The sequence below is a fragment of the Mytilus californianus genome, unplaced genomic scaffold (assembly GCF_021869535.1).
Source record: "Mytilus californianus isolate M0D057914Y unplaced genomic scaffold, xbMytCali1.0.p SCAF_7, whole genome shotgun sequence".
NCBI lineage: Eukaryota > Metazoa > Mollusca > Bivalvia > Mytilida > Mytilidae > Mytilus > Mytilus californianus.
Genome location: NW_026262723.1, coordinates 98755286 through 98773035, shown reverse-complemented (window position 1 = coordinate 98773035; position 17750 = coordinate 98755286). Strand labels below are relative to the sequence as shown.

Below are 17750 nucleotides of genomic sequence, written 5' to 3'. Positions count from 1 at the left end.
CCCAACCATCCGGAAAACAGGACCACAAACAAAGACAAACAACACCGAACGACACATCAACCACCAACACCCAACGATCCGGAAAACAGGACCACAAACAAAGACAAACAACACCGAACGACACATCAACCGCCAACACCCAACGATCGGGAAAACAGGACCACAAACAAAGACAAACAACACCGAACGACACATCAACACCCAACCATCCAGAAAACAGGACCACAAACAAAGACAAACAACAACGAACGACAAATCAACCACCAACACCCAACCATCGGGAAAACAGGACCACAAACGAAGACAAACAACACCGAACGACACATCAACCACCAACACCCAACCATCGGGAAAACAGGACCACAAACGAAGACAAACAACACCGAACGACACATCAACCGCCAACACCCAACCATCGGGAAAACAGGACCACAAACAAAGACAAACAACAACGAACGACACGTCAAGCACCAACACCCAACCATCGGGAAAACAGAACAACAAACAAAGACAAACAACACCGAACGACACATTAACCACCAACACCCAACCATCGGGAAAACAGGACCACAAACAAAGACAAACAAAACCGAACGGCACATAAACCACCAACACACAAACAAAGACAAACAACACCGAACGACACATCAACCACCAACACCCAACCATCGGGAAAACAGGACCACAAACAAAGATAAACAACACCGAACGACACATCAACCACCAACACCCAACCATCGGGAAAACAGGACCACAAACAAAGACAAACAACACCGAACGACACATCAACCACCAACATCCAACCATCGGGAAAATAGGACCACAAACAGACAAACAACACCGTACGACACATCAACCTACAACATCCAACCATCGGGAAAATAGGACCACAACAACAACGAACGTCACATCGGATAGCCTGACTTGGAACATGTGATGTGGTTAAACCAGTTTTACGTGAGCACAATCCTATCGATACCAAATGTCGTAAAACTATAACACACAATAAAAATGCGCAGGACGACACCTAACTTAAACAACGAATAAAAAAAAGGGCACATAATTTGGAAAGCATGGTATGCCTGTACATTATGCATATAAATATGAAAATAGAACTTTAATTTAATTTAATTGGAATATGTGCATATCTCTTTTAAAACGACTATAATGTCATGATAATTTAAGTACCCCCCCCCCCCCCCCCCCCAAATACCTATTTCGGGTTTCCGACCATAAACTTAAAATTAAGCTAGTTTCATCTTGAAAACAGATTTCCTGGTGAATGTGATGGTCATGGAGGTCTTGGAATGATAATCCGAAACTACTTGTTCCTTCCTGACAACAAAGTCATCTAAAGCTTTAAGAACATTTGCTGTAAAATCGAGCATTGATACCGAAGCAAACGAGACGTTTTCTCCCTGGGTTAATTGTGGAGCTTTGCGCTGTAGAAAATCAAACTTCTTTAGTGTGCCGATAGTTTGTAATTCGTCTTTGTGTTCATCCATCGGTAACTTCATCAACCTGGCAAATATTCCTCTCCTTCTACCACCTTTCTTTTGTGATGTGAATTTGTTTACCACTTTTTGAATTTTGTAGTATTTTTTTAGGACTTCAATGAATGACGGCTGCTTCTTTCTAATCTGTTTTCCTCTTAACCTTTCGAAACTATATTTTAAATTCAGCTTTTTAGAATCAAACAATTCCTTTTCTTGTTCTTCATCTGTTTCAGTTTCAGGAGATTTGACTTCCAATTGCTTTGGAAGAGGTTTTTTCAAAAGGGGTGGTTTCTTAGATTTAGCTTCTTTTATTGACTTTTTTTTACTCGTCAACTTATTTTTTAGTATTAACGGAGACGAAAGCGTAGAAATAGTCGTTTTTGTCTCGGTTATTTGAGGTGTTATATTGTCAACATTTTCTTGTTCTTCTTCGTGCAGAAGTTCTGTGAGTGTTCCTGAAGCAGAAGTTAGAAAAACTAGAGGAATGTCAGATTCAACAGATGATTCACGCCTCAACAAATCAAAATCATATAATGTTGACTCATATTCAAAAGAAACGGACCTTTCTCTTTCATCCTCATCCGAAACTGCAGTAAACCGTCTGCTTGGTGCCCTTTTTCTAAACGTTTGTTGCTGATCTATTACCCATCTTTCGCAAGCTTTCGAATCTGTCACACCACCTACTTCTTCAGCAAATCCTATGGTATTTTGTCTATATTTTAATTGTCCTTGTTTTATACCTATTGGTGGCAATTTGATGTCATCTTCCGGACTCGACTCTTCTGCTAATGGTATATCAGATATTTTTGTTTTCAATGCCTCCCTTTCGATATTGTAACGTTTCGCTACCTTCTTGGACATTTGTTTAGCTCGTCGAAATCTTGGATCGTACTTTTCTTCTTCTTCTAGGGTATTTAGGAATTCTTCAAATGTTGGAACTCGTTGTGGTATTTTTTGAATTTTTTTCATGTTTGTGTATAGGCTAAAATCTATTTCTTTGTACTTCGGCAAACCTTGATGGTGTTTCTGCCAGTCCACTTCTATGGCTTTTTTCTCCTCGCGCATTTTCTGTTTATCTTTGAGTTTCGTTCTTAGTTTTTCTTGAACGTTTATATCGTCTGTTAAAGTTTTTATTATGTTTTCTCCTAGATAGAATTCTTCGCCGGTGTCAACGTTTTCCAAAGTGTTGACATCATCCACTACCTGCACATCTAACCCATCCCCATACACATCCTTATCAGTACAGGCAAATTTTGCCAGGTTAAGTGGTCTTGCTTTCAGTTTATCTTTATTATCCGGACTTGTCTGATTTGACTTTTTGTCAGCTCGTAGGATCTGTGGTATGATTTCTACATTTGGTTTGTCCGATGCATTCCCTGCTGCAGTTTTTTCTGACATAGTGTCTTCATTATTACCAGATTCATGTTCTTTCCAGTTCCTAAGAGTGTTGTCTATATCATCTCGGTTATTCTTTACACATCCTGTTTTTACCATATACTCTAAACGTCTAGAAATATCATTCATTTCCTCTTTGTTATCAGATGATATAAACATGGAATTCCTTTTGAAGGAGTGTGACGAATATGGGTCGAAATTGTAACGAAATATACTCTGCTTCCTTTTCCTTGACCTGGCTAATACAAAGAAATGGAAATGTACGAGATGTTAAAATAACAATATCAAAATATTTCCTGAAATAAGTAGAACTTAAAATAATTATCCTCGCTAAATATCGAATATATTTGAATTGTTTTTCGTGCGTTTCTTTGATATAAGCATCAACACCCTATCTGAATCCTTGTGGATAAAATAATCAGCTGCTCCTTTAAAACTTTTAGCCTATAGAAATATAAAATAAGGAGATGTGGTATGATTACCAAAGAGACAACTATCCACCAGAGACCGACAGACGAGGATGATGTAAAGAACCACAGGTCACCATACTACATTTAAAAGATTGTTTTACAAACGTGCAATTGAAAAAAAAATGTTGAAGGTCTCTAAGAAACCTCATAGAAATATTCTAAATACTCATCCTTATCCGACTGTCTGTCTATAACATGCTGAAAGAAGGAAGTAGAAAATTAAATTGCAAAATAAATCAAGTTTCACAGAAAGTCGAAAGGTACTTGTGATTAGAATGTCAAATTCAATATGCGACACACCTTCTTGAAGATTTGCTTCCAAATTCTAAGTATTATAAAGAAGATAAAACAAGATAAAATTGAGAATGGAAATGGGAAATGTGTCAAAGAGACAACCTGACCAAAGAGCAGAAAACAGCCCAAGGCCACCAATGGGTCTTCAACACAGTGAGAAAATCCCGCACCCGGATGCGAGCTTCAGCTGGCCCCTAAACAAAAATGTGTACTAGTTCAGTGAAAATGGACGTCACAATAAACTCAGAAACATATAAATGAACTAAAATTTAAAAAAAACATACAAGACTAACAAAGGCCAGAGGCTCCTGACTTTGGAAAGGCGCAAAAATGCGGAGGGGTTAAACATGTTTTGTGAGATCTCAACCCTCCACCTATACCTCTAGCCAATGTAGAATAAACAAACACACAGCAATACGAACAGTAAAACATAAACTGTGAATTCACCAAAGTATACACCCAAGATACTATTACCACGTACTGCAATGTTGATTGTATGCTCTTTACGCACATCATCACCTATTGTTCTGGTCTGTGTAAAGTTTCATGAATATCTGTCTAACCATATAGGAGTTGCGCTAACGAGGCACATGCATGGACCGATAGACGGACGGACGGACAAGGTGATTCCTAAACAGTAAATACCCTCCTTAAAAATAAAAAGTTTGTTTGCTCTTTTTTCCGGGAATATTAAATAAATTCTATTGAACATAAATTTTCTACCTCAAGCTTGCTTCTTAGAAATAGATAAATTCTGTGAGCGAAAATTCATAAAAAAAAACCCTTGAAATGCAATTTTGATTGCAACCAACAAGTGTAATCCACTTACTATAAAACTTCGTTGGTTGATCGGACTAACGTCTATAGACCTATTAGCTAAAAAAAAACCACCAACTAAACAAAATGAACAATACAGTTTTTGTGAAACGAATGGCAAATCTTTCATCACTAACGCTATATATATGATTCATTTGGTTTAGACGTGAATAAATCTCTTTATCAAAACGCCCACTTTGTCAATCCAAACTTTTTTTTCAAACATATTCTGAAATGTGATCTCAATTAAATTTCAAGGTATACTAACAGAGAATTTGCATTGTGGCAATCTCGTCTGATTCCTCCTCCACCTCTTTAATAGTGTGAAATGTGGATTCAGTTGTTGTCTCGGTTGTAGTAGAGGGCGTGTCTTTAGACTTCTTCTCTGTTTTCCGTCCATAATACGTAAATTCTAATAACAAGGTTTCCTCTATTATTCTACACCCCTATAATTAGATATAGATAAAATGAAACAGGATCTGAAAAATATAAATTTGTATCATCTCACTATTTGATATCAGTGCATAGGGTTGGTCGAGTTTAGGTCTTGTTGATTTTTTACATTTCGTATCTCTGAAATTATCTTTAGACTCTGACTCGCTTAAATGAAGGTTACAGTTTAGAAAGTGCCTATATAGTCTATAGTCTTTTTGTCAAGATCAAATGAAGTTTGTGCAATTAACATTGTTAGTCATTTGTGTTCAATTCTAAAACAGCTGGTGAATATTTCTAGGTTTATATAATTTAGCGCTGGACGTGCTTTTTATATTAATATCGAATTGATAAATTACTTTCGAGAGCATATGGTTGTATTGTTAAATGTGAACCGAATCAAAATAAAACTTTCTGCCGTATTCGTATTCTATGCATTAATAATTGTCCCCTTCTTCTTTCCCTAGCTAAAAATTTACCGCTGTACTTCAACGATACCTTTTCTTCATTGGATAGTTTATAACAGGCGCGTCTTTCTCGCTGGTTCCTAGCAAAAGCAAATGTGTTGTGATGTCCTATGATATTTGTCTTCTCCAGGACATACAGAGCTGTGATGAGATAATCCAACAGTTGGCCTTCCAGTATCCGTATAGAACAACCATGGGACCATTTGTCAGAATACAGGAAATCCCAGAATTCTTCTACCAAATCAAAACAAAGATGTTTACGTTAAATTTATGTTTTATAAAAAAAAAGGATATGTATTAAAAACATATGAAATAGTTTGACCATGTTATAAACTGTGGTTTATGAGGGCCTTGGTTTACAGAATGGGGAATAATAGCCAAAAACAATGATGAATAGAGAAAAATAATCCAAAAATATAAAGAATAGAGAAAAATAATCCAAAAATATAAAGAATAGAGATTAATGGGGTGCAACAGTATAAAGAATGACTGTGGAAAATAAAAGAATTAAGTAATAAAATACTGTTACAGAAATAAATTATGTACGAATAAATAAATCAACTTATTAAAGAAAATTTTGATAGTAAAATCATTTTCACGAGAATTTTACATAATAAGCGTTATTTTTAACGATAAAGAAAAATGCCCTAAAAATTTAAAGAATATAGAAATTAAGAACACCCCCCCCCCCCATAACCCCTCCACCCAGACCCTCGTTTATATGAAAGCAGATAATTTTCACAGATTTTAAACGAAGCATGGATTTCAGAAATTCAAAACCAGACTTGATGAAAGCAATAGATTAAAAATTTAAAGCTACATGTACTTACTATAACAAGTATAAACAACCAACGGTTTCATCTTAATACATTGAAGAATTCGAGTAGTATAATTTTTCCGATCGTTGAAATATGACAATAAAAATCATCTGTATACGGATATAGACTTCACGTCATTAAGTTTAAGTAACATGCAAATATAAACTTCATACTACCTGACACGCACATTGTTAGGTAAAGAAGATGAAAGAATTGAAAATGGCAATCATGTCTGCCCTGACATTTTATAATTGATTTAAGTGTAAAGATATCTTTAAATTATTTACTTCTGCCAAGTAAATCTCTAATAACAAACATGATACATTTCTTCAAAATTAATAAATCAATAATTTCATATATTATTTGAAAGATATTAATATTTGTTGAATTAAAGAATGGTGACATGTAGGCGCTATATACTATATAGGTCCAAACTTAGTTGTATTTAATTATATTGTCTAACATCCACGAACCCCACCGATTACCACTGCTGATGTGATATCTAACATCCACGAACCCCACCGATTACCACTGCTGATGTGATATCTAACATCCACGAACCCCACCGATTACCATTGCTGATGTGATATCAGTTTCCACTTTCAATTCATTAAACTGTTTGGTTTTGTTACTTAGCTTACAAGGTTACAACACTAAGGTCAAGTTGACCTCAGAAAGTTTTGACTGTTCTGTCTTTGATTTCGAAACTCACAAAGATTTAAATATTTTGATTCAAAATCTTTTGCTATTCTCTGCATGTATCTGTCAAAATTTTGGTAAATGAGCAACGTTTGGTTATGCCGAAGCCTTTTACAGGAAAACTATAAAGTATGGGTTTTGCTCATTGCTAAAGGTCTTAGTCGTCTCATTGGCAAACATACCTCATCTTCTTATTTCTTTGACGGAAGTAGGAGCGCATATGTATAGATTCACTGTTTTTGAAGGGCCACTCTAAAGGAGTAAACTATAAACTAATAGAGATATCTTATTAACTAGATAAGATATCTTATAAACCGGATGAAACATCGTCTCTTTTGTCATGTGAAACTGAACTATCCAAATTTAAAAAAAGAAAATTATTACTGTTTAACTTAGATTTATTTTCCGTCAGTTAATTTTGTAAATTTCAGCAGCAAAATAGTATCAGAGTAACGATAATTGTATTTAAATTTTTCGATTAAGATGTGTCTTTGCTGAGTTTGGTCATAAACTGAGATTCATAACAATGTCAACAATCCGGGACCAAGTCTGCTATTATAGGGGCGCAATTGGTGTCCAAAGGAAACCTAAAACCTGTCGATTATATTTATTGCCGAAACGTACTATTGATGATGTCAATAGAGAAAATAAACAGTTTATTCATGCCATCACAGTCTTAGTAAGTTTATCTAGAACTTTTATCTTTTTCAGTTCAGGAGGCGGCTTTACATCAATTGCTGCAAATAAATTTGCAGTCAGATTTTTTCAAAGGACCATTTAAGGTTCATCAAGTGGGGCTTCTCCTTCGACTATCACTCTGATGTGTCTGTCATACAGAAATGATCTTGAGCGGCCTAGAAGTGATACTTCCTGAACATGTATGAAATATTTCCCACTGGACGTTAAGCAACCAACAATCAATCAATCTAATGCCATATGTTTTTTTGATTGTGAAGTAGCTTGTCAAGTGGAACTGAGTCGAAGGCTTTCTAAAGTCTATTATGACAATGTGTGTTTACAGTATTTAGTTTTATTATTTAGGGTTGCTGTTTCATTGATTTTTACCCCACATCTCCCTTATTTACACATATAATAAAATTTCAAATTCACTGTTTACTTACCTATGGTGACATCATGGAATGTTGTTAACTCGTCTGAAAAATACTGCTCACAACCAACACTTGACTGCAATAATTTCACAAATTTACTCAACTGCTCTGGCTGACTGAATCCCTTCAAAGTGTCTTTCCTTTCTAGGAATGGGTTGATCTTAAACCAAAGACGCTTGACATTATTATTCAACACAACTCTAGCTTTACTAAACAAAACATCGTGTACTTCATTGGGACAGACCATTCTTCAAAATGGTAACGTCAAACAATCACCAAGGGTACATTATGACGCCATATGCGTAGAGATCGAAGAAAGGCAGACTACGTCCTACTGTAGATTACAGACTAGTTGTTAGTCTGGTCGGTGTATGCAATAAAGATATGTCGTTACTTTCTATACTGATATAAGATTGGCACATGAAAAAGCCGGTAGCCAGGACAGTCTGTTATGGGGTTGATATTTTCTTAAGCAATTCCCTATCTGAGGATATTTTCTATTCTGAAAACTATTAATACTCAGTGAAAAAATTTATTAACTCAATAGAATTTATTGCCCTTCGTTGGCTATTTTTACGAATTACTATATTTGCTTATCAGCTTGAAACCTATAATAGATATAAACAAAAACTTAAACTGCAAAATTCATCAATCATACACGATCTACAAAAATGACGATATGATCGAATCCATAAATTGACCCCTTATGGAAACTATTGCCCTTAAAAGACGATTTTAAGTATTTTTGCCTATTATCTTGATAAGTTAAGATAAGATAACATATTTTATTGGTTTAAAATTCAAAATTACAGGATTGTTTCCAAATTTGACAATAAACATTGGCTATACATAAACATACTAACACATATATCTGTCAACATTTATATACAGTGTATATAATAATTTGTATATCCCCTCCGTTATTAAAAAAAATTATTGAAGATCTAAAAAGTGCTAAATGACTGGAACCCTTAACGAGGGCCCCTATTTTTAGAAGTTATTGCCCTTAAGTGACTATTTTTGTCAAATTTTAGTATTTTTTTTTCTTTAATTTTGAAAACTATCATAAACAGACGGAAACTGTAAACGGCATTTTTTTGTTATAAGAAATTAATATTATAATTCTTATGTCACTATTGCATATTTTTACCAGATCAGCTATCTCGGCTCGTGGAGCCTTTAGTTGAGAAACTTTATTGCAGAATGAGTTTCTTATTCAGAAATTGGTCATCGCAAGGAGAAAAAACCCCAATTTGTACATGTTTTAAACTGAATTTGATAACTAATAGGATAATTTACAAGTTGATTATAAAGTTTATTTGTACAAGGATCTCACTATACAAATCCTTGATTTGTAATACAATGTTACTGTGTATCTTCTTCATGTGTAAGATGATAAAATTGATCCATTAATTAACACAATGACTTCTCTATTAATTCGGTACCATACGTTTATTTGTCACAGTCTTCTGACGTGCAAGACCAAAGGTAATGAAGATTTGTCCAGAAAAAAATGGAAGCATTTATACAGAGGGATAATGTCGTCGCCGTAGATTTACGCTCGACAGAAGTCTTTGATACGGTATCAGATCTGCATAAGACGGTTCGGCCGAGTCAGGTTAAAGAGAGAGGAAGTATAAAAAGCCATATAACAAATGGGATAGGTCAAATAAAATCCTCAGTACTTATTCGCTTTTAGGTTTGTTTCCTTAGCAGTATACATTATTTCAGACCAGCTTAGATCTATAACTTGCTATGAAAAGCTTAGCCTAGTATTCTGGCCTAACCTCCTCTTCACGTCAGTACTGTCGAGCAGTGATCCAGGATCCCAGGCTACAAAAAGCTTATAGTCATCTTCGTCACAAGTGTCTTGACGTATTGTAAGTCGTCAACGAAAACATCATGTAGATATGCTAATCTTGATTAGAAAAAGAGAGGAGAAAGATACCAAAGGGACATTCAAACTCATAAGTCGAAAATAAACTGACTACGCAATGGCAAGAAAAAGAACAAAAGACAAACAACAGTACAAAATAACAACATAGAAAACTAGACTGGGCAACACGAAATCCACCAAAAACCGGTGGTGATCTCAGGTGTTTCGAAGGGTAAGCAAATCGTGCTCCACATAGTAACTTACCAATAAAAGGACTCTTTTTGAAAAAAGAGATACGTTCTTATAATATTACAGAGTAATGAAATCTAATTAATGAATATGAACTAACGATATTTTGATCTGTAAATTTACCACATGTCATCATTGTAGAGCCTGCGACATTTATGTCGCGAAAACGAGACATAGTGACCGCCTAAATTCCGTCGTCGGCGTCAACATTTAGGTTCAGTCTGTGCATGGTTAAAGTTTTTTAGACATCAATAACTTTGTCAAACCTTCTAGGAATTTTAGGAAATTTGGACAGAAACTTGTTTATGACCAAAATACAGTATTCAGAGCAAAATTTTGAAAATACTTATTTTCATTTTTCCGTATTTAACTGGTAAATTGACTTCGTTTTTTTTTACAGTTAACAAGTAGATACAGTCTGGGGGTAAATAGATATAAGTTTGGTACACATCAATTACTTTGTCAAACCTTTATAGGATTTTATGAAACTTTGGCAGAAGCTTTTTTTTTTTTATTAAAGGAGACATGACACGATTTTTTTTTTTTTTTTTTTTTTTATTATTTTTATGTTTTACATGTTTTGTACAATTTTGCTGGTCAAAACCTGATAAATCCGCATTTTTCTGGTCAAAGAATCAAGCGCTTATCATTAAGAATGATTTTTAATTAGATAACGACCACGTGATCGTGCTTACGTCAGTGGTTACAAGCTCTTAACTGGACGATGTCGATACACTATGTCTGAAACAAACTTTTGAAAATTTTTTTTTCACTTCTAGTATTTTTCTGATAGATGGACTTAATTTTTTTACAGCTAACATGTACAGACAATCTGGGATTACACTTTGTTAACATGATAAATTTTAAACCTTCATGGATTGTTATGAAACTTGGACAGAAGATAATCTTCAAGACCATGAAATAGCATCTATTTTTTTTTAAATTCTATATTTTACTGATAAGTGGACTCACTTTTTAAGTCAACATTACACATTTACACTGACAGCAGCAATCGCAGGCGAGACACAGGGTTCCGCGGAATCTCTTACATTTTTTTTTTAAATATCGGTCTTAGTTTATGTTTGTGTTATTATACATTCTCATTATAGTTAAGCATTAACATAATTTTCTATAACTTTTATCGTCCTGAACATGCATGAAATATTTGCCACTGAACGTTAACCAACCAACAATCAATCAACAGAACTATATTTTTATTTATATATGAACAAAAGATTAGAAGAATTAGGTAAATGAAACAGAAACTAACAATATAACTTAAAAACAGACATATTAAGCCACACCACTCTACAAGAGCTTTTGACCAGCTCTAAATCAGTACGAGTCATGTTTGGAATAAATTCAAAAGACATATTAACTGACACCAATACTATTTTGTTCACAACATAGTTTAAAAGCCACACACGACCTTCTACACATAGTTTAAAAGCCACACACGACCTTCTACACTCTACAAGAGCCCACATTTTAGGTCCAGCACTTAATCACCATGCACCAGTAAAGTTTGGAATACATTTAAAAGAAGCCATCAACTATCTGACACCTACACCATTTTTTTCATTTGACAAGAGTATGAACAGACATCGAAAACCACATAATCTGCTTACTTTGGTTTTAATTGTAACTGTTGTCAATGATGTACCCGCTTTGCAAGGCTTAGTTCAACATCATTTATCGAGATATCACGAGGTCTTCTAACCTAATTTGTCAGATAAGCTCGGTTGTGGTTTTCTTTACTGTTAAAAGAGCTGCTTTAATATAATTCTTTATCGAAGCATGAATGTTTAGTGATCGTTGTATCTGTTTGTTTGTCCTTTTTTTCACCTTGTGTCTGCAATTCCTTCTAAACCAGTAGATTAATTTCAATGAAACGTCCTAAAAATCGTAGTCTATAATAGCATTGTGCACTTCCATAAAACATTTACCTCTTGATACAAATAAATTTAAATAGATTTTTCCTTTGTTTACTTAAACTAACCAATTAGCAGAAATGAAACTTTTGGTGAAAGAGAAATATATCTAGACCATTTTCAGCCAAAATTTACTTGTCCATGATTTTTCATTAAAAATTGATGATTAATGCACTCTATAATATACATATTTAAGATTTCCAGAAACCCAGGGGTTATTTTTTAGTCACAGTTGACTTCTTCACTACAAGACTTTCAACATTGGTTGCAAATTGGCATATAGAAAGGTAGTATATGTACAATTCAGGCTATACCTGGTTTCTATGAAGTTAAATAAGGGGGGGGGTCTATTTGAGCAGTGCACACAGTATTTCTAGTCATATAAATTCATTTAAAGCATAAAGATGAGCTTAAAGGGCATCAGGCGTATCATGCACTCATGGCGCAGCTCTTTATTAAGGATGACATAATGAGGATGTGTACTTTTGTTGTGAGTGGATAGCTAAGAGGGTATCATACACTCATGGTGCAGCTCTTTATTAAGGATGACATAATGAGGAAGTGTACTTTTGTTGTGAGTGGATAGCTTAGAGGGTATCATGCACTCATGGTGCAGCTCTTTATTAAGGATGACATGAGGAAGTGTACTTTTGTTGTGAGTGGATAGCTTAGAGGGTATCATGCACTCATGGTGCAGCTCTTTATTAAGGATGACATAATTAGGAAGTGTACTTTAGTTGTGAGTGGATAGCTTAGAGGGTATCATGCACTGATGGCGCAGCTCTTGATTAAGGATGACATAATGAGGAAGTGTACTTTTGTTGTGAGTGGATAGCTTAGAGGGCCTTCATGTCATTTAGCCTGATTTAATAACAAAATAATTATTTGAAAAAATCTTTTCTTTTATTAAACAAATTATATGTGTCTTGTCATGAAATAAGATTGACAGTATGACAGTTGATCTAACAAGTATTGTATATACAATTAAGGATCATGATAGGAGGATATTATATAGTGTTACAGTATAATCTTAACTAACAATTATAAAAGATAATCTTGGTTTATGTATGTTTTACTGTAAAATAGCTTTAAACAGTTTAAACGAATTTCATTATTTATGTAAAATGCAAATAAGAAAAAATAAGAAAAAAGAAATGTTGAACAGCAATGACTTCTGTTAAAAGGTAGTCCTCATGGGTTCAGACCCGCCAACTATCCTGATTTATGGGGGATATCTCCCATGGGAGGGGTTGGCTTGACTTTTTGAATCCTCTATTATATGAACTTAAAACCTCAAAATAGTTATTCAAATGAGTTAAATGGCATATAAGTACATATATAATCTTTGAAAATCATAGAATATCTTAATACATATACTTTAGACATGTATAAAACATGTATTTAGTCCTCTTGTGCTTAAAATCCCCCTTGGAGGTTTAGCAGGTATGGGGGGGGGGTCAGTCCTCATTTATAGACAGATTCATAGTACTAAATAAAAGGGATACTACTGTAGAAAGCCATTATTAAAATCTAATTATCTTTGATAAGCTTTAGTAATTATTAAATCCAATAATATGTAATACTGGATAATCCAGATGACTGATATATTGGTAAGTGCTACAATTTCAAAAGTTTTAAAAATACAGAAGATATAACTATTGTATCTGTATTTTCTTTGTAATTAAACAACAGGACATCTATAGAAGGAATTATTTAATAAAAAGCAACTGGATAAGGAGAGTTGATCATCTTTTTACTATTCCTGTATGATTTGGTAAATATGGTCAAATCATTCATAAAACAGGTAAATTCCATTAGCTGACCTACCAACATGGCATCATTACTTACAAACAAAGGACGACAATTTTCTCTTTAAAAATTAGAGTCTGTTGGATTGATTAAAATGCTCTATGCTGCTTTTCTTTTAGATATTTATCAGATGTCCAACGGACCAACCAATATGGTTGTCATCACTACACAATCCAGGAAAACAATACTTTAATTGGAATAACCAATTAATTGTTTGAAATAGTTATTCACACAAAAAAATATGTGACACATATTATATCCATATTGCAGCAAAAATATGTAAAAATAATCTATTATTCGAATAAAATTATTCAACAGAGGTAATAAAAATTGAGTCAAATAACATTTTTGTTGAAAAAAATAGACACATTTCTCATTTATGAGGGTGCCAATTTAATTTTTTTTAATCTAAAAGTAAAGAAAGCTTGTACAACAACCAATAACACTTTGGGTAACAGTAAGAGAGATATTATATCTTAAGTAGTATAACGTCACAGTACCCAAATTGTACCTATTCAGCAAAAATAGAAGCAAAAATCTTACAAGTTTTCTTTGAGACTAGACAATTTGTATTTTTATGAGTTGACATTATACATGTCTTTCAACATAGGTAAATATACACAAAACATTCACAGTATATATCAACAGATGAAGTATTTATTGGAAAAATAAAAATCTACAGAAACATCGCCATACGACGTCCACAAAAAGTCATCTTTAAAAAATGGGCAAATAAAATATGTTACAAGCATCCATTTCTTTAAAAATGACTTTTAAGCATGGACTAATGTCAAATTGTTCTAAATATTTGAAGAAATAAAACAAAACATCTGTTATTCGATTTTTCAGGATGTGAATTTAAGCATGGATGCAATTTGGGTACTCCTCATTACTGACTCATGGGTCGTTTGGAGGTTGGTTCAAACCCATTTTTCTATGATTCAATATGGATTCAAAATTAAATAGGTGTAACTATAAAGTTGATAAGGATACATCTACAAAATAAACACAGAATGAAAACTTTTGTCTGAATCTAAAAAAAAGTAGGTAAAAAAACTGTCAAACAGGTGCAATTTGGGTACACTCACGTTAAACTTACCACAGCTTAAAAAATAATATTTAAATACAAGTTGATGAAAACAAAGAAGAAATATCAAACTAAAGCAAAATATCTACTTTTATTTATTCAAAGAGCAGTAATTACTTAACAGTAGGAAGATTCTATACTTAATCACTAGTGATTGAACTTTAAATAATCAAACAAGAAATCTCATGAAAACAATAACAAGATAGCACTATTCTTTATACTTAATTGCACTTCAAATTAGTTGTACCAAATCATATACATGGAACTGACAGTATTACAAACTGTTGGTGAACAAAAAAACTTTAAGTTCCTTTACACATGCTATCATTCTACCAGGTATTTGCTGGCTTAATAAGAACAAAATTCCAAATCTTTATATCCTGGTGTCAAGCAGAAGTAGTATCATATACATTATTCTGGATTTTTGCAAGGGATATGGGCTCATTTTTTTTTACATCCACTGACCAGTCAGACAAGTAAGTATAGGACACTGACAGGAAATGTGAGCCAATATCCCCTGATAAGCCTGAGTAAAAATCATATAATACTTGAGTACCCTGATTTCAACAATAATCACCATTCTGATCTTTGTTTTTGTCTTCAGGTAATATGGGCTAATATCCTCGGTCAAGGTAACCAATCAAATTGCATCTTAGCCGAAATATTTCAATCCAGTATATTATTTTTCAGTATCATGGATTTGGATGTCAACCTATTTCAATATCACCTAAGCAAGAAACATAATATTTTTAAAAAATCGACATGCTGAATTACAACTATTCATCTAAACATGCACACTTTATACATTATGTACACAGGAGCCAGAGGTAAGATAAAAGTAAAATTTCATATCCATCATTTATAATACTTGAGTCGGTTCCTAAAATAGAAAAAACAAATCTCCAATTATTGTGGATTTATTTACATGTGATAAATTTTGACACCTTTTGTTTGTTTTGCATATAAAAATATTCTTATCTTTAATTCATTTAAATGGAGAAAAAAAAATTATTGGTCTGCAAAGTTTTTATAAAGTGAAGGAGATATATGAGTAAAATATCTTATAAAATAGGGTATAAAATACTGTATTAATACAGCTGCCATGAAATGAATTGTACCATTAAGTAATAGTCTATATATCACATTACTGACATTTCTAACAATAACAATGCAGAAAAAATGTGAGTCATATAAATGAATGTATTAGCTTATCTTATACGGAATTATCTAAATTTTGAATTCCTCATTATAATTGAAAATAAGTTCATAGATTTAAATTTTAAAGACCCCGGCAGAGTTCTCGAAAAGTGGTGGTCCGAGGGATTTGACCACCAAAATTTTGTAAGGACCGACATAATTTTGGTATTTTGCAATTGAAATATTAGTGGGGATCAGTAGATTTTCTTCAAGGACCACCAGAGGAAAAAAGATTTCGAGAACTCTGGGTCACCTTAAAAAATCTAACAGATGAATGTGAGTAATACAAATTTTATACTAAATGATCTTGAACTTATAACATATATGTAAAAGTTCAGACTAATAAATATATAAGTTCTATTAATTCATAATTAAGTAATAAATTACTGTTCGCACCTATATACAGTCAAACCTGTATTAAGCAGTCACTCATGGGAATCATTAAAAGTCACTGCTTAAGAGAGGTGACCTTTCAAAAAGAGGTTCTAAAAAATTCCTGTTCCGACATCGCCCATGTCCAGGATCGCAAAATTATTGTTTGAGTGTTTTCATATGGTAGAGTCATCGTTCTTGGAGCAGTGAAATAAGAAATGGTGGTTCCCTGCATTGTTAATTGAAAGAAAACTTTTGAAATACCTTAATATTCTTGGAGAAATAATTTGGTGATAGTGTTTTCAATGGAAACTAAAAGGAGTAGAACAAGAGGAATTAATGATTCATCTCTTCGTGATCACAGTTGCAAACCAGTTCAAATTCTAATTTTGACTTTGATACTGAACATATATATTTTTGTCATGATTACATTGGCAGGTGAAAACATTAAAATAACAGTTGTCAAAAGTTGAAATGACGATTTCATACAAAAATAAGGCGACCGCTGAAACCAGTTAAATTAAAGAGAAAACGTTTGGGAGGGTCTGAAAGTGGCCTATAAGAGACAGGTGATTGTTAAGGCAGGTTTGACTGTATATCCCGTCTAAATGCTTGGTAAAATGATTAAATCTTAAAAAATAACTACTTGGTTATTCTTGCATTGAGGCTATCTAACATAGCTTGCTGTAGTTATAACTATTATACAGTAATAAATAGTATAGAGTCAAACTAAATAAGATGTCTAAAATTATGTTTACTGAATAAATTTATCAATTGAATTTGATTTCAAGAAATAAACCCGTGCAAATTTACAATTTGTGACATAATTTTTGTTACAAATTCTCTGCACTGATAATTAAGAAATAAATATTAAGAGCCTACACTTTCAGTCCCATTCAAATTTTCAAATATAAGCTATGACAGTTACTTTTCTTTTAAAACACAGCCTCAATGATTTGATTCTTTCTCATAATTTTTTTACAAGAATAGTAGTCTGCATGAACCACAAGAACTCCTTCTAACTATTAACTGAAATAAGTTTGTTTATAAAATGTAGTTGATCTGTTATGTTACAGAAAAGAAGTGTGACACAAATATTGTTCCAAAAAATATGCTATGTACATGTAATGCACAGTCACTGTTGTCTATCATTACTTCACCCTCACTTTACTTTCAACATGTAAGTACAGATAGTTTAAATACTAAGTCATGAATTATCTAGGATCTTGGTGA

General features: G+C 33.3%; 2 protein-coding genes across 2 annotated transcripts in view; one reads left to right on the top strand and one right to left on the bottom strand.

Moving 5' to 3' along the window:
* LOC127709190 (transmembrane channel-like protein 5) overlaps positions 1-17750 on the top strand; it is a 293058-nt gene that overhangs the window by 132647 nt on the left and 142661 nt on the right. The gene's annotated exons all lie outside the window — the stretch shown is intronic.
* On the bottom strand, positions 1201-8243 carry LOC127709581 (uncharacterized). The gene is made up of 4 exons (XM_052215183.1): positions 8009-8243; positions 5402-5604; positions 4740-4917; positions 1201-3130 (listed from the first exon to the last, which is right to left on the bottom strand). Exons 1-4 carry the CDS (start codon positions 8241-8243, stop codon positions 1245-1247), a joined length of 2502 nt encoding a protein of 833 aa, XP_052071143.1. The 3' UTR covers positions 1201-1244.